The sequence below is a fragment of the Rutilus rutilus genome, assembly GCF_951802725.1.
Source record: "Rutilus rutilus genome assembly, chromosome: 20".
Lineage (NCBI taxonomy): Eukaryota > Metazoa > Chordata > Actinopteri > Cypriniformes > Leuciscidae > Rutilus > Rutilus rutilus.
In genome coordinates this window covers 22,375,767-22,400,723 of record NC_140225.1, presented here as the reverse complement: position 1 = coordinate 22,400,723, position 24,957 = coordinate 22,375,767, and the positions used below count along the sequence as shown (strand labels likewise).

Genomic DNA, 24,957 nt, shown 5'->3' with positions numbered 1-24,957 from the left:
GAAACGTTGCAATAAATACTTTTCTGGAGCAGTCATATAAGTGTGCGGACATTACGTTTGTTTTTTGCTTTAGGTTGTCTCCTTTGTCCTGCACCTGAGCCCTGTTTGGGCTTGAGGATTGTGCACACTTTTTTCATATTTTTGACTTTTTTAGAACATAAAAAATATATATATTTTTTTATTTTTACTTCATTAGCAATAAATGTGTTACTTATATTACCAGTGTTTACATTTCCAACTAAAACAGGAATTTTGGGCATAAAATATATCATAGAGGTCATTTTGCTGGAGATTTTGTTTTCAATTTTCGTAGGCTTTGGTAATGACACAGCCATGAAACAATATCTGAATGCAGGTGGTATAAGGAAGCAATAGGGAAAATCTCATTATAGCAACCATAATTGGACAAAAACCTGTGTAGTGCAAGTCATCAATAAGGACTCAAAATGCATTTATCTACAGTAGCATATAGATGACTTCAAAGCTAACAGATACAAACTAAAAGCCACAAAACTCTAACTGATTTCATAGCGTTGCAGAAACCCTTCAGGCTGATCAGCATTTACTTAAGTAACGCTAACAGTTAGAGTCATTTGGAAAAGTAGAAACCTGAAAATAAAAATGACAATTTAACTTCGAAAAGTATTCACACAAAGTTACATTTGTGTGGCTGTAGTCGCCAGCAGGAGCTGTCACTAAAGAAACGGTCCACCGGAAAACGTTTGTGTCAGTGTAAATACGCATGATTACCATTCATTCCCTCTCATGCACAAACAGCAGGGCATCCACTTTAAATTAACCTACAGTTTCCTTACTGTATGCAAATTGCTTTTCAGTACCACTTGAGATAGCATCGTACGTGCAATAAGAGAAAATTGTATTTCCACTGAGCTCCACCATCTACTTTGTCTGTTTATATTGTAATCACAGGCTGAGAATAGAATGCAATTACTTGCTATTGTTTAGAAAACACATGCAATATGTTATACGATGACAATACCAAATCTGTGAAGCTTTGTGTAAAATTCTGGATGATTGCAATCCATTTTCACAGCATGCAAAACTGTCAAATCTGCAGGTCAAATGACTTATACAAAACCGTGGCCATCCGCTCGGCACATCGCAGCACGAGGTTCCCATCAATTATTTAAAGGGCACAAATTGATATCACTGCTTCTGGATCCTCTAGTTACGAGGTGATATTCTCTTACAGCGGCCATCAACCTCGAACAGCTGGGGAAAACCTCCATGACACGACACAGAGTGACCTAGTAACACGCTCACTAGTTGATCCACTAGTACTCAGTCTGATTTCATTCTCTCATGTTTTATAGCATGTATCACATGGCTGATCATTTCTAGGCGCCTGCTGATGTCGGCTGAGATGCATGGAGAGCCGGACACATGCCATCTGTCGGGGCTAATAGTATGATTTTGGGAGTTATTAGAAGGTCACACAAATGATTTTCATCAACAGAACTTATCCTAAAATCCTAAATGTTTTGTTTTAAAGTAAATAAAAATATGAAATAACTAAAATACCTAAACAGACCAGTAAACAAGTAAACAAATCAATCAATCAATCAATCAATCAATGTAGGCATGGAAAAAGGAAATTAGTTCAATTAAAATAATAAAATACGAATTATTTACATTTTAAAACAAACTATTTGATATGAAAATTAAATTAAAATTAGAATTTAAGGACATGCAAAAAGTATAGTAAGATGCTACTTAAGTAAGGAGTGAGTGAGTGAATGACTGAGTGGGTGACTGAGTGTGTGAGTGAATGACTGAGTGGGTGAGTGAGTGAGTGAGTGTGTGTGTGAGTGAGTGAGTGAGTGAGTGAGTGAGTGAGTGAGTGAGTGAGTGAGTGAGTGAGTGAGTGAGTGAGTGAGTGAGTGAGTGTGTGAGTGAGTGAGTGAGTGAGTAAGTGAGTGAATGTGTGAGTGAGTGAGTGAGTGAGTGAGTGAGTGAGTGAGTGAATGACTGAGTGAGTGAGTGAATGACTGAGTGAGTGACTGAGCGAGTGAGTGAATTACTGAGTGAGTGAGTGACTGAGTGAGTGAGTGAGTTACTGACTGACTGAGTGAGTGAGTGAGTGAATGACTGAGTGAGCGACTGAGTGAGTGACTGAGTGAGTGAGTGAGTGAGTGAGTGACTGAGTGACTGAGTGAGTGAGTGAGTGAGTGAGTGAGTGAGTGACTGAGTGAGTGAGTGACTGAGTGACTGAGTGAGTGACTGAGTGAGTGAGTGAGTGAGTGAGTGACTGAGTGAATGTGTGTGTGAGTGAGTGAGTGACTGAGTGAGTGACTGAGTGAGTGACTGAGTGAGTGAGTGACTGAGTGACTGAGTGAGTGAGTGAGTGACTGACTGAGTGAGTGACTGAGTGAGTGACTGAGTGAGTGACTGAGTGAGTGACTTGAGTGAGTGAGTGACTGACTGAGTGACTGAGTGAGTGAGTGAATGTGTGTGTGTGTGAGTGAGTGAGTGAGTGAGTGAGTGAGTGACTGAGTGAGTGAGTGAATGTGTGTGTGAGTGAGTGAGTGAGTGAGTGAGTGAGTGACTGAGTGAGTGAATGTGTGACTGAGTGACTGAGTGACTGAGTGAGGGAATGTGTGAGTGAGTGATAGATAGATAGATAGAGTCAGTCCAGGAAAAATAAAACAAAAATAAAATATACAAAAATTATTGTTCAAGTGCACTTAAAATGATCTGATCAGCTAGTAATTGCTCTTTGTAAGCACCTACTTTTTGTAATCACCATAATAATTTGCAGCAATATGAACGGCTGGAATGTCATTAAATCAAATTAAATTTGAACTGACTTAAAAAAAATGGGATGTAGAATTGCAATTTGAACTTAAGGAATGTAAAATAAATATGTTCAGGTTTTAAGGTTTTATATGTTAATTAATAAATAAATTGATGGATGGACAGATGGACATATTCTTTGCACTTGTGCTTGAGTGAACAAAACTCTAAATCAGCATCCGAGGAAGTAAGTGTTCAATGAAGTAATTAGTTCAAAGTAATTAGTATACTTGAAACTGATATCTGATCCAGGTCTTCCACTGAACAAGTGGTTTGAAACGTAACCCATCCATGTCAACTAGCAGAGGAAAAAAATAACCTGAATGCAGACTTTAAAGCAGTAAAGGTAGTGTTACAGCATGGGGGGTTGCTTTACTCCTCTGGCTGAGTATGTTGAGACATTTTACAGGCAACTGGAGATGAAAGACCAAACGGATCACTGCCATTGATCAGTATGAATGAGGTATTACAACAAGTTGAGAGCTACAGTAACGGCTCATTTTCTACAGCTGCAGTCTTCAATCTTCATTAACATTTTGACTCGACTACAATTAGCCCAAGAGTCACTAATTACATAAATCACCACAATTAGCGGATTCATTATGCTCCTTTTTCACCGAGTAACACTTTTGCTAAGATAAAAGGAGCAATTATGATGCCTGCACCCTCCGCTCAAATCCCACAGCAGAAAATATAACATGTCAGTATTTCAGTATCTTCTATGCACATGCACAAAGAAGGGAATAAACCTGAAAACCTGAAAGAGCATGGCACAACCAAGGCCAAAGTCATGGGTTAGATTCCCACAAAAACTGATCATGCTTTAAGATAGATAGAACGAATGAACGATAGAACAAACAATAGATAGATAGATAGATAGATAGATAGATAGATAGATAGATAGATAGATAGATAGATAGATAGAATGAACGATAGAACGAACATACAAACTATAGAAGGAATAAATGATAGAACGGACGATCGAACGAACAACAGAATGAATGACAGAATGAACGAACGACAGAACGAACAAACGATAGATCAAACAAACGATAGACAGAACGAACGAACGAATGACAGAGCCAACAAATGACAGACAAAACGAACGATAGAAAGAACAAATGATAGACAAAACGAATGAACAAACGATAGAACGAACAAACGGTAGACAGAACGAACGATAGAGAGAACAAATGAACGAACAAACGATAGAACGGATGATAGAATTAACGATTGATCGATCGATATATAGATAGATAGAAGGAATGATAGATAGAATGAACGATAGGACGAACGACAGATATAACGTTAAAAAAATTATAAAACAAACGACTGAATTATAGATGGAACAAATGAATGAACGAACTATTGATCAAGCTACAGAGGGTCATTTGTGCCTACTGTCAACACATCTATTTTTTTTTTATCTGTCTATATACGTCTATCTATCCAAAAATTATAGTCTATCCATCAATTTAAAAAAAACGTACAAAAAAATCCATCATCACAAAAAAAAAAAAAAATACGTCTTGTAAGTCACTTTGGATAAAAGCACCTGATAAATGAATAAACGTAAATGTAAGCTTCAAGTTCTTGATTTCACATCTCATAGGTCCATTTAATTAGAATAAATAGAAAAAATAATTGAGCTGTTAAAATAAAAAAAAAACGCTATATATATACTTATATGTATCTCTATCGCAGTGAACAATCTTAATTGTCAAATGCTTGGCTTTGACGAAGCGGTTTTGATGTTATAAAATGAATCCAAAAAGCTGATTTCATTTAAAGATGATTGATGCTGCATAGTGTGTGAAAAAGCAGATTTGTACATTAGGGTGTATAGAGTACATCCATGTCCTTCGCCACTTAATGAAAAGTTTGAAGCTCCTATCTGATAACACTCTGCATCCCACTAGCTTTAACAGGCGATGAACACCATTATGCGAGTGTGAGTTGAACGCACACATTGAACAACATCTACACTGAACCCACACATGACTGTGTGCCAGCCAGAGCCAGGGCAGCGCTGAACGCTGGAGAACTTGGCAGAACATTAAACGAGAACATGCTCCCTGTATGTTCTGGCTTAGGGGCGAACGCACTGTGATACGCAAGAGTGGGCTGTTGCTTTTCTGTCTCCTAATAAAACCTATTTACTGTGGGTGTATTACAGAGGTTTGTGCCCTCTCTGTTTACCCAAGCACACACACAAACGCACTCCCACACACACCTGCAGCACAAGTAGCCGTTCTCCAGCTCGATTCTGACTAATTGCGCAAATGTGTGTCAGCTGAAGTTGGCAGTTGACTGAGTGTAAGGTAAACTGGCAGTCTGGTTGCCATGGCATGCGTGCCTGTGCTTTTCTACGTCCTGCGGATCAGGAAGCCAGCAGCAAAAGCTTTGCACACCATTCCATGCACTGATGAATATTTCAGTGTGCCGCCATCGGGAAGGAGAGAAATCCTTTTTTTTTCTTCTGCTGGCACTCCTCTGCTTCCTGTTTGATCTCTTGCAGTGTGTCAGACGGTCCCAAAGTCCTCCAGTTTTGCTCATCATGTGGTGTCGGTGCCATCCATAATGGATAAAAAGTAAGCCTTTTCACATTACTATTCATGCCTTTTCTCTAGTGCAATCCAGTCGCAACGCATTATTATTTAAATCAGCTCGATGCCACCCTCCAACGTAAACAGACACGTAAACCACAAACTCATTCACACACACACATACACACAAACGCATGTATACACACCAAAGTGGTCTCATTAGCAGGGGTTTCACTAGACGTAAATATTCAGGGCCCATTAGCACCACACTATAATGCAAAACTCTCTGCAAGTAAATAATTCATGCCTGCATAAAAGGCATTATCAAGTAAAAAATTTGGGAAAATAAATGTATAATATAAAGATAATAATAATAATAATAATAAGTAAGGAATAATCCATGGCTAGCTGTGCATTAAAATCGTTTAATGCACAGCTAGCCGTTGACTATCCCACTTACACCATATGGTCATTTGCCAGCATTGACAACTTAAAGCTATTATTGATGTTTGCAGTGCAATATTTAACCGGAAGTAAAAAACTGAAAGTTATTTTCATCAGTTACGGCTCTTTAGATATAGCATTCTGTCCGCTTTGAATCAGACACAGAGATACAGTAGTGTAGTAATATTACATTTATTTGAATTAATGAATTATAGGATTTATTTAATTATAGAGAGAGAGAGAGAGAGAGAGAGAGAGATTTTCAGCGTCTCTCTCTCCATTAACAATGAAGCTGTGAGTTTAATCGAATCGATTGTACAACTAAAAGTCGCTGGGCAGCGTTGATAAGTTTCTGTGTTCCTGAATGTTTGTGTGTGCAACCATAATTATGTGTGTGCGCTACAATGAAAGTGCATTAATTTAGAAACAGTGATAAAACTGACTTGGAACTACCTGTGCATTAAACGGTTTTATTGCACATCAGAATCGAGAATTCAGACAGACCATGGTATAATAAAAATTAAATGTGTAACCTTATTAATAACAATAATAATTCATAACAACAACAATAAATAATAATACAATAAATAAATTAAATACATAATATAATTAACAATATACATGTAATCATTTGTAATGTTTATTTATTTATAAGTGACAAAATGTATCATAGTAATAATAACAATAGTTAAATACTTAAAATAAATAAATGCAAATGCATAGATTTAATAATAATACATTAAATAAAATGCATACTATAAAAATAGTGTGAGTTTGGTAACCAGAGTGGTTACAAGGGTCAAAAGTTAAAATTTACAAAAATAAATAGGAACTTGGGGTGTATTCATTCTGTGATTTGATTTGCGGTTTTTGATTAATGCGGTTTCTAGTATGTAAAAAACGTTTTTTCCGTGGGAAGACAGACAGATAGCATCAGAAGTGCGAGGGGGCGGTGAAGTACAGCACTGGGACCTGCTCTGAAAAAGTTACCTGCTAGGTAGCAATTCATTTTCGATGAGAGGAACGCGCGGACAGAGTGGGCACAATCCCAAGAAACTGCTGCGGATGAGCCGAAAAGAAGTGCAAGGCTGTGTGGTCACAATTCCGTGAGAAATTATAAGGATATAGACTATAGAGCATTTATATATTTAGGGCTATTCAGAAAACACTATTAATTTTGGACCAATTAAATTATGTGGTGGGCGGGGCAACCTAACATGACTTAGTTCTAAAAACCTTTTTGCTTAATGTTTTCACTCATTAAAAAAAAAAAAAAAAAGACGATTTTCCAAAGAGGTTAAAAAAATTATTTAAAATATATTATCTGAAAACAAGTCTTACGCAGTTTTGTTTCTCAAGTAAATAATCCTATTTAAAGGCCCCCTGAAATCAAAATGTAAGTTTTTTAGCCTTTAGTATGAATATGTTAGCCTTAAGGTTATGAATAAGCTGGTGTGTTCCAAAACAATGACAAAAGTCGCATTTAGGGGATATAAGCATTCAAAACTTACAGTCTCTCACTTCCGCTAAAATGGATTTTTATGACATCACCGTGGACTTCAGCTTCTCATCACATCTTCTATCCAATCAAATGCTCTCTAGAATCTAAAGCGTCCCGCCCCCTATGCTATAAATACCACATGACCAAAGCGACCGTTGACACGTCACGGAGGTGTGTGTGTTCGTTTGCTCAAACGCTCGAGTTATATTCAGTTTTTCCAACTGTACGTTGGTTAAAGTCCCACTCCGATCATATTTTGAGCTATTTTTAAACATTCTCAGTGGTCTTTAAATGATGATTATGCCGTTTTTAGCCAAAATCACAAAACCTGTGCCGTTTTCTGGGACTTTGCTTCAGCAGAGCGGCAGTAGCTCATTAGCAATTCGCCTCTGCGTTGTGGGCGGAGCCGTTGGCACGGAGACGACCCTCCCCCTCGTTCACACCGCCGCCGACTTGAGCTTCCGAGAAAACGGAGGAGAAGCTGATCATCGCCGTTGTTGGGTTTCCTATCATTATCGGATTAATTGCAGTTTAACCATCAGAGTGAAAGTTTATCATTTGCATGTGTTTTTAAGTCCTGCCAGTTTAACAGGGCGCGCTTGACAGGGCATATAAGAACGCAGAGAGATAGCAGAGAGAGAGAGAGAGAGAGAGAGAGAGAGAAAGCCTCAGCCGCGCGCGCGCACTCACTATTAATAATAATAAATAATAATGTGACCAAAACGGTTATACAAATGCTGTCATTATAAAAGGTTTCTAGTGTCAATTTATTGCTTGTTTATTTTGTTTACTTTTCATGGTGTGACACTTCTCTTCTCCCATGATCGAACATAGAATGCTGCTACGTCAGAGCGGCCAAAGCGTCAACAAGCTTCCTCGTACTTTTTGACAAGCGTCCTTGACAGGGCGGCCAGAGCTTCTTTGCCGCTCAAGTCGGCGGCGGTGTGAACGTACAGTTAGCATTGCAACCCGCTACCGCACATAGGTGTTGATCCGCCATCGTCTTCTCTACTCCTCAGAACCTGAGCCGCGCGGGCGGGGGCGGAGGGGAGTATGAGCTTGTGGCACCGCCCAGTGGAGTTACTACGTCACAACTCCAGTCTATTTTAGCTGGCATTTTAGCGTCTGCTACTGATTCACAGCCATTTGAATGCAGAAATACTCAGAAATACAACTTTGAACTTATTTTTCTCAAGATATGTCCTCTAACATCAGAAAAATGCCACAAGAACATGTTAACACCTAGAAAAACATGATTTTCATCGGAGTGGGTCTTTAAGAATGAAATGGCTAGAATTTATTCACACCTCTACTATCAACGTATCATCAACGCACGGATTCGCTTCCATGGTGCTGTCAAGTACGACTTGCAGTCTGTGAGGTAAACTAAACGCTATTGGCTATTTGAAAAGGGGGAGGAGCCATTCAATGTCCCGTCAATGCATCATACAAAGCTGCACGTTCCAAGGCACTTCAGTGGGCCTTTAAAGAATGCTTGGTTATTTCTTTTACTAGAAAACTGGATGAAAATACCAATGAATACATTTTTTTAATGCAGTGCGAGAACGCTCTTACCCTTTCTCTGATCTTCCATCACATAATTAACATGAGCTCTTATCCTACGGCTAGTCAAATCCATTCCATTATTATTTTAGTGTCTTTTATTGCTATATGCTTGAGTTATTACAGATATTGACATTCAGACATTATTAAGTAAACTTCATCAGCCGGATGGCAGGAGGGCTGACTCCTTTGACCCTTCCACTAAGAAATCTATGAGAAAGGCTCTCCAGCTTGCTTCGCACGTCTCAAATTTCCTGAATATATTACAAGAGATATTGTATTTGCTTAATCAGTGAGGAAGGTAGGTAACCGTAATGTGATCCCTTCCAATAACTGTGAACTATTAAAGGGATAGTTCACTAAGAAATGAATTGTGTCATCATTTACTCATCCTTAAGTTGTTCCAAACCTGTATGAATTTCTTTCTTCTGCTGAACATGAAATATATTTTGAAGAATATGGGTAACTAAACAGTTGATGGACCCCAATGACATCCATAGTATGGAAAAAAAAAAAAGCTATGGAAGTCAGTGGTGCTCATCAACTTTGGTTACCCGTATTCTTCAAAATATCTTCTTTTGTGTTCAGAAGAAGAAATAAATTCATAGAGGTTTGGAACAACTTGAGGGTGAGTAAATGATGACAGAATTTTCATTTTTAGGTGAACTAACCCTGTTTCACCCAGCATACATAATCAGTCCATTAGCAAATAGCAGACTGAAAATGTATAAATGAAATTGTTACATTTATATATATATATATGTAACAAAAATCGAACCTTTCATTGAAGTAAAATAATTGAAAGTGGGGGTAAATCACATTATGAAATAAATGCTTTTCTCCAAAACATGCTGGCCATAATTATTGGCACCCTGTTATTAAATACTTTTTGCAACCTCCTTTTGCCAAGATAACAGATCTGAGTTTTCTTCTATAATGCCTGATGAGTTTGGAGAATAACTGACAAGAGATCAGAGACCGTTCCTCCATACAGAATCTCTCCAGATCCTTCAGATTCACAAGTTCATGTTGGTGCTTCTTCTGTTCAGTTCACCCCACTCCTCTCCCATAGGGTTCAGTTTAGGGGACTGGGACAGTCAGTGCAGAAGCTTCCTTTTGTGCTCAGTTAACCATTTTTGTGTTGATTTTAATGTTTGTTTTGGACCGTTGTCCTGATGGAAGATCCAACCACGGCCCATTATAAGATTTCTAGCACAGGCTGTCAGGTTTTGATTTTTTATCTGTTGGTATTTGCTAGAATCCATAATTCCATGTATCTGAACAAGATGTCCAGGACCTCCAGCAAAAAAAATAGGCCCACAACATCATGGGCGTCAGTTTGGTTTGAAATGTGCTGGGGACAGAGACGCATTCGGAAGTGCATTTTCAGAAGTGCTGGGTACAATGACGCATTCATTTTTTTTCTCTCTTTCGCGCAGGTTATGTTTTGAAAGACGATGTCCTGTAGCTCAGGCACGGCCCCACTTTTCAACAGGCCCACCCAAAACTAAAAAAAAAAAAAAAAAAAAAAAAAACCTTTTACCACATATTAAAAAAAATATGTGGAATAAGGTTTCTAGTCGACTAGTAGACTAGTTGTTCATTTAAGTCATTCGTGGACAAATCGCCCCTTTATATTAATTTAATTACTTATATAGCCTACAGGATAATTAGCTTACGTAATATAGCCGCACTCAAGCGCACGACCGCACGCATAAAGCTTGCCACAAAGAACCGGTAAAAGTAATGATTATGAATGCGTCTAAATACGCTGTGAATGTGAATGTGCATTATACGCTGAGTTTCGGTTCATTTATGAGACGAACTCCAGTTCACTCGCCGGCACCTCCATGTCGTGATTCTGCTATATTTACTTCTTATATTAAATCCAGGCAATTGGTTCATGACACATTGATTAAAATTAAGATATAATTAATACAAAACGAAATACACTTTAAAGAAAGGCAGCTGTTCTGTTTGAGGTCTCTGTGAAAGTTTTAAAGCAGTCTTTTAGTGCCGCTTTCAGAGCGCTCACGTCCGTAACCGAGAACTGACACGTTGTTTTTTCCCTCATAAATGCGAACACGGAAAATAAAATAAAATGAATATTATAATGTTTTTTTGTTGGGTCAGACAATGATTACCAAATTTCTCTCTCATATTGCTCCTCACAACCACTGAAAACGGTCAAAAAAAAAATCGAACCAAAAGTCAAATTAATATGGACGGAAGTTAAAAGTGGTGGGAACAAAATGACTCATGACGAAATCTGGTGGGTATGCGTCCCCCCCGTCCCCCCCGTCCCCCCCGAAATCGACGCCTATGCACAACATATAAGATCCAGTAGTATATTTAACCGTAGGCATGGGGTACTCTTCATCCCTGTTTGCACCAAACACATCTGGTGGGTTTGCTGCCAAAAAGCCCTTTTTTTGTTTCATTTGACCATAGAATCCGGTCCCTTTTGAAGATCCAGTCATGTCTGACCACTGAATATGCTGGAGTTTTTTTTGGAGGAGCGTGGAGGATTTTTCTTGAAACCCTCCCAAACAACATGTGGTGATGTAGGGGTTGTTTGAACATTTTTTTTAGGCTTTCTGACCCCCGAGACTCAACTAATCTCTGCAATTCTCCATCTGTGATCCTTGGACAGTCTTTGGCCACTCAAACTTTCCTCCTCACCGTCCATTAAGACAATATAGACACACGTCCTCTTCCTGGCAGATTCGTAACATCTTTAGTTGATTATAACTTCTTAATTATTGCCCTGATGGTCAAAATGGGGATTTTCAATTCTTTAGCTATTTTCTTACAGCCACTTTCTATTTTGTGATGCTCAACAATCTTTTGATGCACATCAGAACTATATTCTTTGGTTTTACTCATTGTGATGGATGAGCAAGGGAATTTGGCCTTTGTGTTTCCTCATATTTAAACTCCTGTGAAACAAGAAGTCATAGCTGGACAATTTCATGTTCCTAGTCACCCAGGTGTGCTAAAAAAGGTAAATATTAATGGGAGTATACTTCAGAGATATTTTACACAGAAACAATTCTAGGGGTGCCAATAATTGTGGCCGACGTGTTTTGGAGAAAAACATTTCTTTCATAATGTGATTTCCTCCCCACTTTCAATTCTTTTACTTCAATGAAAGGTTCGATTTGTGTGAATTTTTTGAATGAAAGATCAAAAGGATAAACAATGCAGATTTATTTTTTTACAGCCATTTTTGATCATATTTACCAGGGGTGCCATTAATTCTGACCATCACTTTATGTATATATATATATATATATATATATACACATACACACACACACAGTACGGGTCAGAATTATTTGCCCCCTTGGTAAATATGATCAAAGATGGCTGTAAAAAAAAATCTGCATTGTTAATTCTTTTGATATTTTATTTTTAAAAAAAAAGAAAAAAAGAATCTGTCCTTTCATTGAAGTAAAAGAATTGAAAGTGGGGGAAAAAAATCACATTATGAAATAAATGGTTTTCTCCAAAACACATTGGGAACAATTATTTGCCCCCTTTTATTAAATACTTTTTGCAACCTCCTTTTGCCAGCTCTGAGTCTTCTCCTATAATGCCTGATGAGTCTGGAGAACACCTGACAAGAGATCAGAGACCATTCCTCCATACAGAATCTCTACAGATCCTTCAGATTCCCAGATCCATGTTGGCGCTTCTTCTCTTTAGTTCAGCCCACTCATTTTCTATAGGGTTCAGGTCTGGGGACTGGGATGACCATTGCAGAAGCTTGGTTAAAAAATAAAAAAGAGCTTTTTGGCAGCAAACACTTAAGATGAGTTTGATGCCCATGTGTAAAATGAAATACTCTGCTGTATCTTTAATGCTGTGGGCCTAATTTTCTGCCAGAGGTCTGACCAGCACTGTATATATATATCAGTGTTTCCCCTACCATTATATAAGGGGGGCGCCCCGCCCTCCTAACGGCTCCCCCCGCCCCCCTTGGAGGTCAAGTAAATTTGATTTGATTTTCTTTATAGCGACAGATTACAATTTGTTATTTTATAAAAAAAAAAAAACCCTAAATGGCCCTTAAGTAATATGTTATTTATCTTATTTCCACGATGGCATGTCTTTTCTGTCTGTGTTTACAATTATCCCAATGAGTGCGCACACTCACACACAAACAAACACTTGCGTCACATACAGTTGAGCACTAGCGGACAGAGAGCGCGCGGCTGGAAATGTGTCGCTGAACTGAAGATGGCAACACTCGCTCTACTGCGAGTAGCAGCCGGAGTGGCTCTCCTGCTCCAAGTCTAACGCCCGTTTCACATATATTTCGTTTGCGGTGAGTATTTTTTTTCTGTACCCATGTTAACAGAGCTTTCACACTGCACGAGGATGCAGTCCGTCGATGATCGATCTGTTCCAGTTGCGGTGCGTATACAGCAGTGCAGAGATCGTTTCTGCACCGAGTCTATTTCTGCTGTGCTGCAAACGCTGAATTAAAGTGACAGCGCATGTTTCGTGGTCAAAATGAACACCGATTGACCTGAAAATGTAGTAATTTCACCATAAGTGCGATTAATTAAATAAAATGTAGTAATCTCACCATAAATTTATTTAATTAATTACTACTTTTTTCACTTTAAGACTGAGTTAAAGCAAGGAAAACTACAATTTACCTCAACAAGGCGACATAATGAACAACACTCGTCTTATTCGTGGAGGTGGAAAAACAAGTTCTTTGTGACATGCAAGATTTATTGTATTAAAATTTAAATACAAAAGATTTTAATATAAGTACATGGTTAAATATTTTACCACTTGCTTGAGCAACTTAATATATAATTATATAGAAGTAATGTATTGAATAATACATTGTTTAAATTGTGTTTACGTGAACGCGCGTTCACAGCAGTGGTGCGTCTGACAGGATTATTCTCTCCAATAAATGCATCATAGAAATAAAAACTTCTCATAAAAAAAGCCCATTTAAAATTTATATATATATTGGTTAGTATTTATAAATCTTTTTTTAGTTGTTAGTTAAAAAATAAAACTATTTAAGCTCTGGTCTATTAATATTAACAAATACTTCTATAAATTTAACAAAGGTTATTTGCAAAAGTCAATTTTAAAAAGATTTAAATATGTTTATTTATTTTTTTAAAGAGATATCTTATGTTAACATTTTTTAACTTTTACAAACCATTACCCAGACAACCAATTTATGTGACAGATAGATAGATAGATAGAGATAGATAGATAGATAGAGATAGATAGATAGATAGAGATAGATAGATAGCGTCTGTGTCAATTTTCCCCAAACCAACCAACCAACCCCCCCCCCCCCCCCCCCCAAACCTGTAAACCTAGGGGAAACACTGTATATATATATATATATATATATATATTTCAAGGGCAAAATTAACGCGTAATTAATTTCTTCAGTTTAATGTGTTCAAAATATTTAACGCAATTAACGCAGTCATCCTTGGCTAGCGTTGCATTATATGATCACGTTTTAATTCATGCAAATTCTTTTAAACCATTCAAGCATGATAAGATGCAAAAAGAATGCAGTGCTGTACTAGCGCGAGTCTGTCTGTGTATCTCCTGTGACACACACTCATGCACACAGAAAGCCGCTTCAGAAAGCGCTTGAACGGACAAAAACACACACAATTACAAAATGCCCGTTTTGTGATGTATCCCCTAACCCTAACCCTCACAAGCACAGTCTTAAATTAATGAAATAAATGTTTTAATTGATTAACCCCTTCCCCATCACCCCCAATTTTGGCAAGTGCTGCATACATGAAATGCCCAAAATAAAAAGGTTACTGCTCATAAGTAATTCTGAATAGAAACATAACACACATACATTTAGAAAGCCAACACTTGAGAGTTTATAGTTCAAGACTCAAAATTAACCAGACTGTTATTAATATTGAGATATATAAGCTCAAACATATTTTGAACTAAAATAATCTGGGATCACCAGTGATCCCTGACTGGTAAGGGGTGCTATATATATATATATATATATATATATATAAAATATGTTATTAATATATATATTTTTTGTTTTATATATTGCAATTTTGTTTATTTTAATGTTTATTAATTTTTATCTTTTTAATTAGAAATAATACAATTATTTTAAAACAGGAACATATTGCAAAATGTTGTTTTTTTATATATATATATATATATATATATATATATATATATAAGTATGTATTTCTGTTGATTTCTGGGCACTATGTGCAGAAAAAAGGGCACCAAAACGCTTACATGCACAATTGTCAATGCTGTAACCTCTTGGTTGGCTGCCAAAATAAATCCAAGCAAATAAATGCTTACGCTTGTCGTGTGACACAGGCCAAAGAGTTAACCTTGCTGGAAGCGAAATATTCACTGGCGCAAAGATGGCAGCCGAGTATGACTGATAGTGGTGTGGAGAATGAGAGCTACTAATTGGGTGAGAGTCTCTCGCCAGCAGAGGCTTGTCGTCGTCTAGAAGGCCAGTAATAATGACCCATGTCCCTCCTTTCCCCAAATAGCCTCCAAGACTGCAGAGCGCCGCAATCCTGCTCAACAAGTTACCCGGCTGCATGTGACTCGCCATATATAACCCGAAACCTTACCACATCCCTGCTTGCCGGGAAGCTGTGCAGTCATCAAAGCAAAGTTATTTATAGGGCCAAATAGTGTCTTTTGCAACAAAACAACATACTTGACAGATACTGATCTAAATGACAGCCGGAAAAGAATTCAGTCTAACTAAGTCTCGCGGCAAGCTAACTCGCGTGGGCGGTAAACGTTAGCACGATCCCTCGCGAGCGCAGAGAATTTAATGAATTCGCAGGGTGCCGACCACAAGATCATTAGAACACACCGTCTGGATTCTAAACAGCTTTTTTCTGTAACACCACCCAATTAAAGAGGAATCATGTTGGTAGCAGCTGACATTATGTTCAGAATTCTGCAAGAAAGGTCATATGCTTGTAGTGGCCTTTTAATCTCGCAGAAGGTAGGGGTACAAACAAATTGTGCTTGTTTTCAGAGAAAAGTTTAGTGAAACGTTTTACTGTTTGTAAAAAAAATTGCATAGGTGTCTCTGTGCCTCGAAAGTACACTTCTTGTTTTGTTCTCGAAGCGAGACAGCACTGCCTAGTGAAAAAAACCTATACCAAAAATGTATTTTAAACCTAAGTATAGTACAAATCTATTAACATATTTACTGACACCACTTGAGACATACTGATATAAATATTATAATTTAACTTTATTTGGAGTAGGACTTTTTTTGCAAAATGCACATTTCTTAATATTAAGCCTAAAATGTGTTTTAATATCACTATTGGGAAGGAATAGAATAGTATGATCTCTGTATAATATCAGTCTTTAAATGAAAGATATCTAAAGTAAACTTGCAATAGTTCCATTTTAGCACAATAAAATATACTTATGTATATCTTTAATCGAACTTCAGCACTATTTAGTATGACTAAAGTGCATTAAGTACAAAATTAGTTGTTTCCATTTTAGCAGACTTTAAGAATATCAATTTAGTATACCAAAAGTACAATTACAGGGTATTTATATTAAGTACATAAATATGTATCTGTAGTATACTTAGGATAAAATACATGTATTTCAAATACATTTTTTATATTTATTTTCACAAGAGCTATCTAGCAGCAGCATTCTCAGATGTACATTTTGCTTAAGAGGGCAAAAATCTAATTTACACACCCTCATGTCATTCCAAACTTTTATGACTGACTTTCTTCTGGGGAACACAACGCATATTTGAACATAAGCGTAAATCATGAGCATCATGAGCAAATTATTCTTTTGTGGGCGAACTTTCCCTTAAAGCTATATCTGTGAAATATGATTAGTCAATTTTGGACAGAGAAATTCTGATTTTAAAAAGTCTAAAGAACAAATGATAGTTTGTGGTAAAATTCATTTCCTTTAACAACAAAGTGAACTGTGGTTGCTTTACATGTCAGCCAATTGGCTCTTCCTGGTTCTTCTGGCTGTTTCTCAGCTGCACTGTGTGCCAGATCCAGATCGTATGCCAAACGTCTGGATATTCAAGACTAATAATAGCAGGGCTCAACAATAAGGATGGATCTGCTGGCCCGGGTCCGGATTGACAAGTGTTTCAGGCCAGATGACAGAACTGTCACACAATTTTACACTCACTTGTACAACCATTTGTTATGTCTTGCAAACTCGTAATGATTTTGTTGTAGTTTTCCAGCAAAAGTACAGAAATTACGATTATCTTTTCTTCCATGTTGTGACGTACATCCGAGCGAAACAAGAAAAAAACGTAGGGCGGGACTTGATTTTGTCCATTGGGACTTGATTGGATTGTTGGACGGTTGTCATTTGCTATTGGTCGATCTCATGTGAGTGACAGGTTGTCCCACCCTTGTGCCAGTAAACACATTATTGAGAAGAGAAGAGGTGTTATTTTGATGAAAGATTACGAGGGCACATGAATAAAAAAAATAATGATGTGCACGGATAAATCATTTAGAATAAATACTGCAATACTCCCTTAAAAAAATAAGAATTGTCAATTTTGATTGCATGGTGACTAATGAATTTATGTGGAGTTAGATAGCTGTATAATTCCTAGCTTTCTAATTTCAAGCAAATTTTCATTTGAAAATAAATAAATAAATACAAATTAATAAAATGTTTAAATGTATAATAATAATTTGACAAAAAGAATACACATTTAAAAAAATAAATATAAAACTAAAATAAATCCTTAAAAGAATAGTTCACTTAAAAATGAAAATTCTGTCATCATTTACTCACCCTCAAGTTGTTTCAAACCTGTATGAATTTCTTTCTTCTGTTGAACACAAAGAAAGATATTTTGAAGAATGTCGGCTTTGTGTTCAGCAGAAGAAAGAAATTCATACAGGTTTGAAACAACTTGAGGATGAGTAAATGATGACAGAATTTTCCTTTTTAAGTGAACTATTCCTTTAACAATGCTTATTGTTTTACCCTGAATACAGAGACCAATTGTGGACTTGAACAGGGAATTGTTCAGCCATTCCGAGTGGAAACGCTCCCAACCAGTGTGGACAAAATCCAGATGTCTATGGCACGGTGCATCACTCAATCCATCACTGAACTGAAAAATACCCAACAGTGTCATGATAACACTCCAGTGAACACCACTGCAGAGGATAATAAATATTCATTCATTCTGTTGAATGGGTTTAATGCTGCTCTTACAGTCCCTGCGGCGGACCCAAGTATTCTCCTCCATCTAAGTGGCATGCATTTTTAATACTTTTTATCACATTCAAGGGAGTCGAGAAACAACTGTACGGCATTCAGGACCATTAACCACTCGAGGAGCCGAGATAACATTTGCGTTAACAGGTGTTAGCGTGCCTCTAGTGAAATGGCTCAATGGCTTAGGTAATTCAAATAAGCGGAACACGCAACTGCAATTTGTTGCAGGCAGTCAAACCTCACATAAAGCTTTTTTCAGGCCGTAAGCAGAGCAACAATTTAACCCTTGGCCGGTGCCATTGAGAAACAAAGGATAAAATCAATAATGAAACAGTATCGTTTTCTCAATACGTTGGAGCATGTCACGCTTGAACCATAAATCACACTTGAGTTTGCTGGGGTTGGCCGTACGTGCTGTCAGTCTACGGTTGAATATTCAGAGTCATTCCCATGAGACCAGGCCCACACAGAGGTCTCCGATCTTTTTCTCGTTCCAGCTGCTGCCGGGTGACTCGCTGACGGGTCGGTCACATAAACACATATGCAACGTGGATCTAGCCCACACAGGGAGCGACCTGCTTTGGTTTACTCACCCTTTTGCCCTCTTTCCCTGGTGCTCCTGGTTGACCGGGCAGGCCAGGATCTCCCTGGGGAAGATGGGTAATGGATCAGGAATCTAGCTCTCAGAAAACATTGCAGGCTAGTCTGGATTTAGCTGTCTGTGGTCATAATTGCCCTCAAAAAACATGATAAGATCCAGAAGCAACATTGATGTGAATATGAGCACATAGCAGCTGGCTCTGCCTGGACGGGTTTACATGTCGGTGCTTATTAAAGTGCTGAGAGACAGATGTTCAAACGGCATGTTCACAACTCATGGGTGAACTTCGTTATGGAAGGCAAAAAAATAAATATTAAATTTATAAAAAATGCTGTTGAAGCGTTTACCTTTTCTCCAGGAACTCCTGGGGGACCCTGCAAAAAAAAAAGAAGACAAATTTGAATGAATGAAATTTGAATTTTAATATTCAAACAAAACAATTGGTATCATTAAGATTTTTTTTGTTTATTTATTATCTCTTATCAGCACCAAAACTGCATTTACTTGATATAAATACAGTAAACGCAGTGATATTGTGAAATATTAGCCTGGCTAACGTCAGACCTCGTCTCATTGAGACGTGGTCTGGGAACCACATGTTCATTTTCTCGTATTTGAGGCGTGGTTTACGAATGCCCAGAGCCGTTTATTGGGCGCTACGAATGTCTATTGTCACGCCTGGCTTTGCCGTGCTGGGTGTGCTCACTTCACCATGAATAGAATATGTTTGGGCCGTCTCTCTCCCCCCAGTCTGAAGGGGGAGCTGTCTGTTTCGGTCCATCTGACAGTAGCTGATGGGCGGGACTGTTTAAAAGCATCTCCTGCCAGTTGTTCTCGCTCTGCTCTGGGCTGCGCATCTCTGCTCTGCTCTGGCCTCCTGGCTGGTAGCAGCACCGTCCTACTCCTTTTTGCCTTTTTTGCATTACACATAGTTAACATTTTACTGATCTGCACTACACTTCTGATTAGTTTTCTTTTGTTTCTCATTTACTGATTTGATACATTTATTGATTCAAATTATGATTTCATTGAATAATTTAATGTTCTAATAAATTACTTTTGAATTAACTTAACAAACGGTGTGGTCTCCCCTATGTCATTGCTACTGTGAGCCAGGTAGTCGTGACATATGGGGGCTCGTCCGGCCATTTGGATCCCGAAATATAAGTAGACTACTATAATTCGCAATATGTGTAGGCGTAGTTGCGTGGGTAGTGCTACGTCATTGGTTCACATTTTGTGAATGAAAAGTACCGGTGATCAGCTGATGGTAGTGATCTAATCAGCTGGCACGCTGTGTTTGTTTGTTGGGGAGTTCCGCATCGAGTGTTCAGTTAATGAATTGAATGTTACTTTAGCATTTTGATCGCTAAAATTTGTTTTTGGTTGTGGAAAAAGTTGGGAGTATGTGCGCAGATTAGAGCAATTTAACCAACCATATGTTGTTTGCTTAGTTTGAGTAACGAAGTGTGTTTGAAGGTCTACTTATGTTGCAGGATGGCATTTTACGGAGCCTGTTTTATCCCCAATTAGTGCGCTTCGGCGTTGTGGGTTTAGGTTGCTGGTCACTGAAGTCCGAACGAGGGCACCGCGGTGGAGCACCGGCTGAATTGACTTTTGTCGGGACAGTACGATTCCATCGGTATTGGTGAGTAAATTAGCCTTGTTCTTGGACTTAGTGTGAAGATAGATCAGAATAGTAGGGGGGTAAATGTTTAGGGGGAAACTCCGTTGTTGTCCTGTAACATGAGCTGCATTCCGCTTCGCCTGATTTAATTTGTGTGGTTGGAATTGTTTAATAACCCGAAAGACGTTAGGCTTAGTTTTCGTTTGTTTGGCTAGATGTAGTTGCTATTGGGTGTCTTTTTTTTATAGATGATAGTCTGGTTTGATCGTTGATTGGTGACTTGTAATTTAAGTTGTAATAATGGGTACACTTGAGGCATTTTTGGATGTTCCTTCAGTGGCTTTGCTTGCAGCGTTGAATGTTAAACAATTGCATGGTGTGGCTAAGCACTATGAAATTGATTTAACATTGCCGAGGGGAGCTAAGAAGCATGAGCTGCTTGACTTCATTCGTGCGTGTTTGGTTGATAAGAACGTATTACCTGACGAGAAATTGCCGAAGCAATGTAGTCAGGGAGCGTTGGGTTCAGATAGTGAGCTCACTTCAGATGGTGAGCCCACTTCGAGTTTGATTGTAGGTCCACAGCTAAAATCCAGTGTATTAACATTTGAACAACAAGTCGAATTGTTAAAACTGCAACATGATTTGCAAGTGAAACAAAAGACGTTGGAATTGGAACAAGAATTAGCAAGGAAAAAATTAGATGACGAATTAGCTCAAAGGAGGCTTGATAACGAATTGGATTGTAAAAGGTTAGAAGCTGTACAGAAAGATAAAGATCGTGAGTTGGAGTGGGAAAGGCTTAAAAATTTAGAGCAGGACCGTGAGATTGAGCGTACTAGGCTGCAATTAGTAGCTGAAGGCAAACTTGGCAAATCGCAGCAGTCTGGCCTGGCCGGTATGATCAAGTTCCTGCCTAAGTTTAATGAGCATGATCCAGATGTGTTTTTTTCGTTATTTGAGAATATTGCTACTGAGCAAAATTGGAGTGATGAGGATAAAATTGTGTTGTTACAAACTTTGTTAATTGGCCGTGCACAGAAGGCATTTGTGGCTTTACCGTCTTCTGAAAAGAAGGTCTATCGATGCGTCAAGGCAGCTGTGTTAAAGTGTTATGAGTTAATCCCCGAGGCTTATAGACAACGTTTTCGATCATGGAAAAAATCAGATAAGCAAACTTATTCTGAGTGGGCTAGGGAATTAACCAGCTTCTTTCAACGGTGGCTTACAGCGGAAGAGGTTGATTCTTTTGATGAGTTGTGTGATCTTATGATATTAGAACAACTTAAAAACACTTTGCCTGATCGCATAGCCACTTATATTAGCGAACATCATGTGAAAACAGCAGCAGATGCTGCTGTTCTTGCTGATAATTTTTCTCTCATACACAAGGCTCCAGCTCGTGATTTTAGTCCGCGTTCTAACAGCAATTACAAAGAACGTCGCTATAGTCGTGTTAATACGCAAAGTGTTAATACGGACACATCTATGTTTTCCAATTCAATTGTACGTGGTAAACCATCGGATTTCGATCTTAAAACAGACTGTAACTACTGTTTTGGGAAAAATCATTGGAAAAAAAATTGCCCGGTGTTATTGGAGCGTAATAGGGCGAAGGGTGATGGAGGAAAAGTTGGCCTCTGCGCCTCATCTGTTCCTGTTGTGTGCTCAGGGAGTAAAGCTAAGAAAATTCTAGCAAAGACATTGGATCGTGCGCAATGTACAGTGTCAAGTATTAAAGGTTTGAGCAATGTACAATGTGATGAGCTTGAATTTCCTGTATCTAGTATAACGGATTATGCACCGTTTGTCACAGAGGGTTTTGTGTCATTGGTTGGAGACGCACATCGCGTTCCAGTGAAAATTCTGCGTGATACGGGTGCATCAGAAAGTTTCATTTGTCAATCTGTCCTGCCTTTCTCATCTGAGTCTGATACGCAAAATTGTGTGTTAATACGGGGAATTGGTCTCCAGTCATTTCCAGTGCCGCTGCACAAAATTCAGTTGTTTTCTGGTTTTGTGAGCGGGGAAGTAACCATTGCGGTGCGTCCTTCTTTGCCTATAGAGGGAATTGATCTGATTGTGGGTAATAACTTTGCTCATGACTGTGTTTTTCCTGATCAGGTCTCACCACCTCCCGTGGTTAAGACTGGAGCTTCTTTATTGGGTGAGTCAGATAGGTGTCAAAAAGATTTTCCAGAGGTTTTTACGGCATGCGCTGTGACGCGCGCTATGGCGCATAAGCAGGATGCAAATTCGTCTGATGCATCTAAGCACACGTCTGTTCAGGTATTTATTCCGTTGTTACCAGTACCTTTGTCTCGATTTGACATTGCTGAGGCTCAAAAGAGTGATCAGAGCTTACAGAAATATTTTGACTTGACTGCAGATGATAATTTAGATCGCTGTTATTTTGTGAAAGATGGCTTGTTGCTAAGAAGGTGGTCACCTACTGTGGGAACTGATGTGAGAGATCAGATTTTGCAGGTGGTGATGCCTGAAAAGTTTCGTGAAGTGGCACTAAAAACAGCTCATGGGGAGACAGCGGGTCATTTTGGGGTAAAGAAAACATACAATCAATTGTTAAAACATTGCTACTGGCCACGGATAAAGAGGGACGTTGCACGGTTTGTTCAAACTTGTCATGTCTGTCAGGTGGCAGGGAAGCAAAATGCTGTGGTTAAGCCCGCGCCTTTACAGCCCATTCCGTCTGTTGGTAAGCCTTTTGAGCATTTGGTCATTGATTGTGTGGGCCCCTTACCCCAGTCAAAATCAGGATGTGTTTATTTGTTTACCATCATGTGCCAGGCGACCCGCTATCCAGCTGCGTATGCTTTGAGGACCATTACTACAAGGTCTGTGGTGAAGTCATTGTCGCAGTTTATTTCAATATTTGGTCTTCCCAGAGTCATTCAAAGTGATCGGGGTTCAAATTTTACGTCAAAAACATTCGCAGCAGCTTTGAAACAGCTGCGTATCCAGCACAACTTGAGTAGTGCGTACCATGCGCAAAGTCAAGGGGTTTTGGAGAGGTTTCACGCCACTCTTAAGTCTCTATTGCGTGCATACTGCATTGAGATGAAACGGGAGTGGGAGGATGGTCTACCATGGCTATTGTTGGCGGCTAGAGCGGTTGTGCAAGAAAGCACCGGTTTTAGTCCCAATGAGTTGGTATTTGGTCACAAGGTTCGTCCCCCATTGTCTGTATTGTCAAGTGAGCTGGATTCATCTGAACCACCCAAGAGTTTGTCCAGTTATGTGTATGGTTTCCGCCGCAGGTTACTTTTAGCATGTAAAATGGCAACTGAAAATTTGACTGATGCCCAAAGAAAAATGAAGCGAAATTATGACCGTAAAGCAGAAGCTCGTGTCTTTAGCCCAGGGGATCAGGTGGTGGCATTGTTGCCTATACCTGGTTCTCCTTTTGGTGCAAAGTATTCAGGGCCTTACAGTGTGGTTCGTCAAGTGTCAGAGACCAATTATGTGGTGGCTACGCCTGATCGTAGGCGAGCGACACAGTTATGTCATATCAATTTACTTAAGCCATATTATGCATCATCACAGTCACCTATTTGTAAGGGTGAATCGTCTGTCTTGGTCGTGGCAAGCACGTCTGTAGCTTCTCCAGAGTTAGAGGATGATGTGCAGGGCCCTGACGATTCCATGTTGCATGCTCGTCTCAATAATTCAGAGACGTTGGCCAAATTGGAGGGAGTTTTAGATCATTTGGATTTGCAACAGCAAGCAGAATTGAAAGCTTTAATCTTTGAATTTCCTTGTCTGTTTTTAGATACTCCGACCTGCACAACTTTACTCGAACATGACATAGAAGTCGGTGATGCAAAGCCAATCCGTCAGAGGTTTTACCGCACTGGTCCTGATAAGCGAAAAAGTCTGGATGATAGTGTCCAATATCTTCTGGAAAATGGTCTTGCCGTACAGTCGTACTCTAGCTGGGCTTCGCCCTGTTTGTTAGTCAAAAAACCTGATCATACGTACAGATTTTGCACGGATTACAGAAAAGTAAATAGTGTAACAAAACCAGACTCGTATCCATTACCTAGGATAGAAGATTGTGTTGATCAAGTCGGTGCGGCTCGTTATGTGAGCAAATTTGACTTGTTAAAAGGTTATTACCAGGTTCCTCTTACTCCTAGGGCACAAGAGATATCTGCCTTTATTACGCCGACAGGGCTCTACTCTTATACGAGAATGGCTTTTGGGTTGCGCAACGCCCCCTCCAGTTTCCAGCGGCTCATGAATCGAGTCGTTGCGGGACTGGAGGGGTGCGCTGTGTATATTGATGATGTGGTCTGTTATTCAGACACTTGGACAGTCCACCTTGCCCGCATACGTTCATTATTTGAGCGGTTTGCGGCTGCAAACCTCACTGTGAACTTAGCAAAGTGTGAGTTTGCTCAGGCTACAGTGGTGTATCTGGGAAAGGTGGTCGGACAGGGGAGCGTTCGGCCAGTGAGAGCAAAGGTCGTGGCCATTGATAAATTCCCACGTCCTACTACGAAGAAAGAATTAATGCGCTTCCTCGGTATGATAGGGTATTACAGGAATTTTTGCTGTAATTTTTCATCTGTCGTTG

At 39.0% G+C, this 24,957-nt stretch overlaps 1 protein-coding gene across 5 annotated transcripts in view; it reads right to left on the bottom strand.

The window, feature by feature from the left end:
- Positions 1-24,957, bottom strand: part of LOC311279387 (uncharacterized protein) — a 190,672-nt gene that overhangs the window by 101,898 nt on the left and 63,817 nt on the right. For 4 of the 5 annotated variants that reach the window (XM_084390838.1, XM_084390839.1, XM_084390840.1 and 1 more), the window contains 2 exons: positions 19,081-19,107; positions 18,726-18,779 (listed from right to left, as the gene is read on the bottom strand). The exons of the other annotated variant lie outside the window; for it this stretch is intronic. In XM_084390838.1, coding sequence (XP_084246964.1) covers positions 18,726-18,779; positions 19,081-19,107 — 81 coding nt within the window. The remainder of the gene's footprint in view (positions 1-18,725; positions 18,780-19,080; positions 19,108-24,957) is intronic. 5 annotated transcript variants of the gene reach the window in all.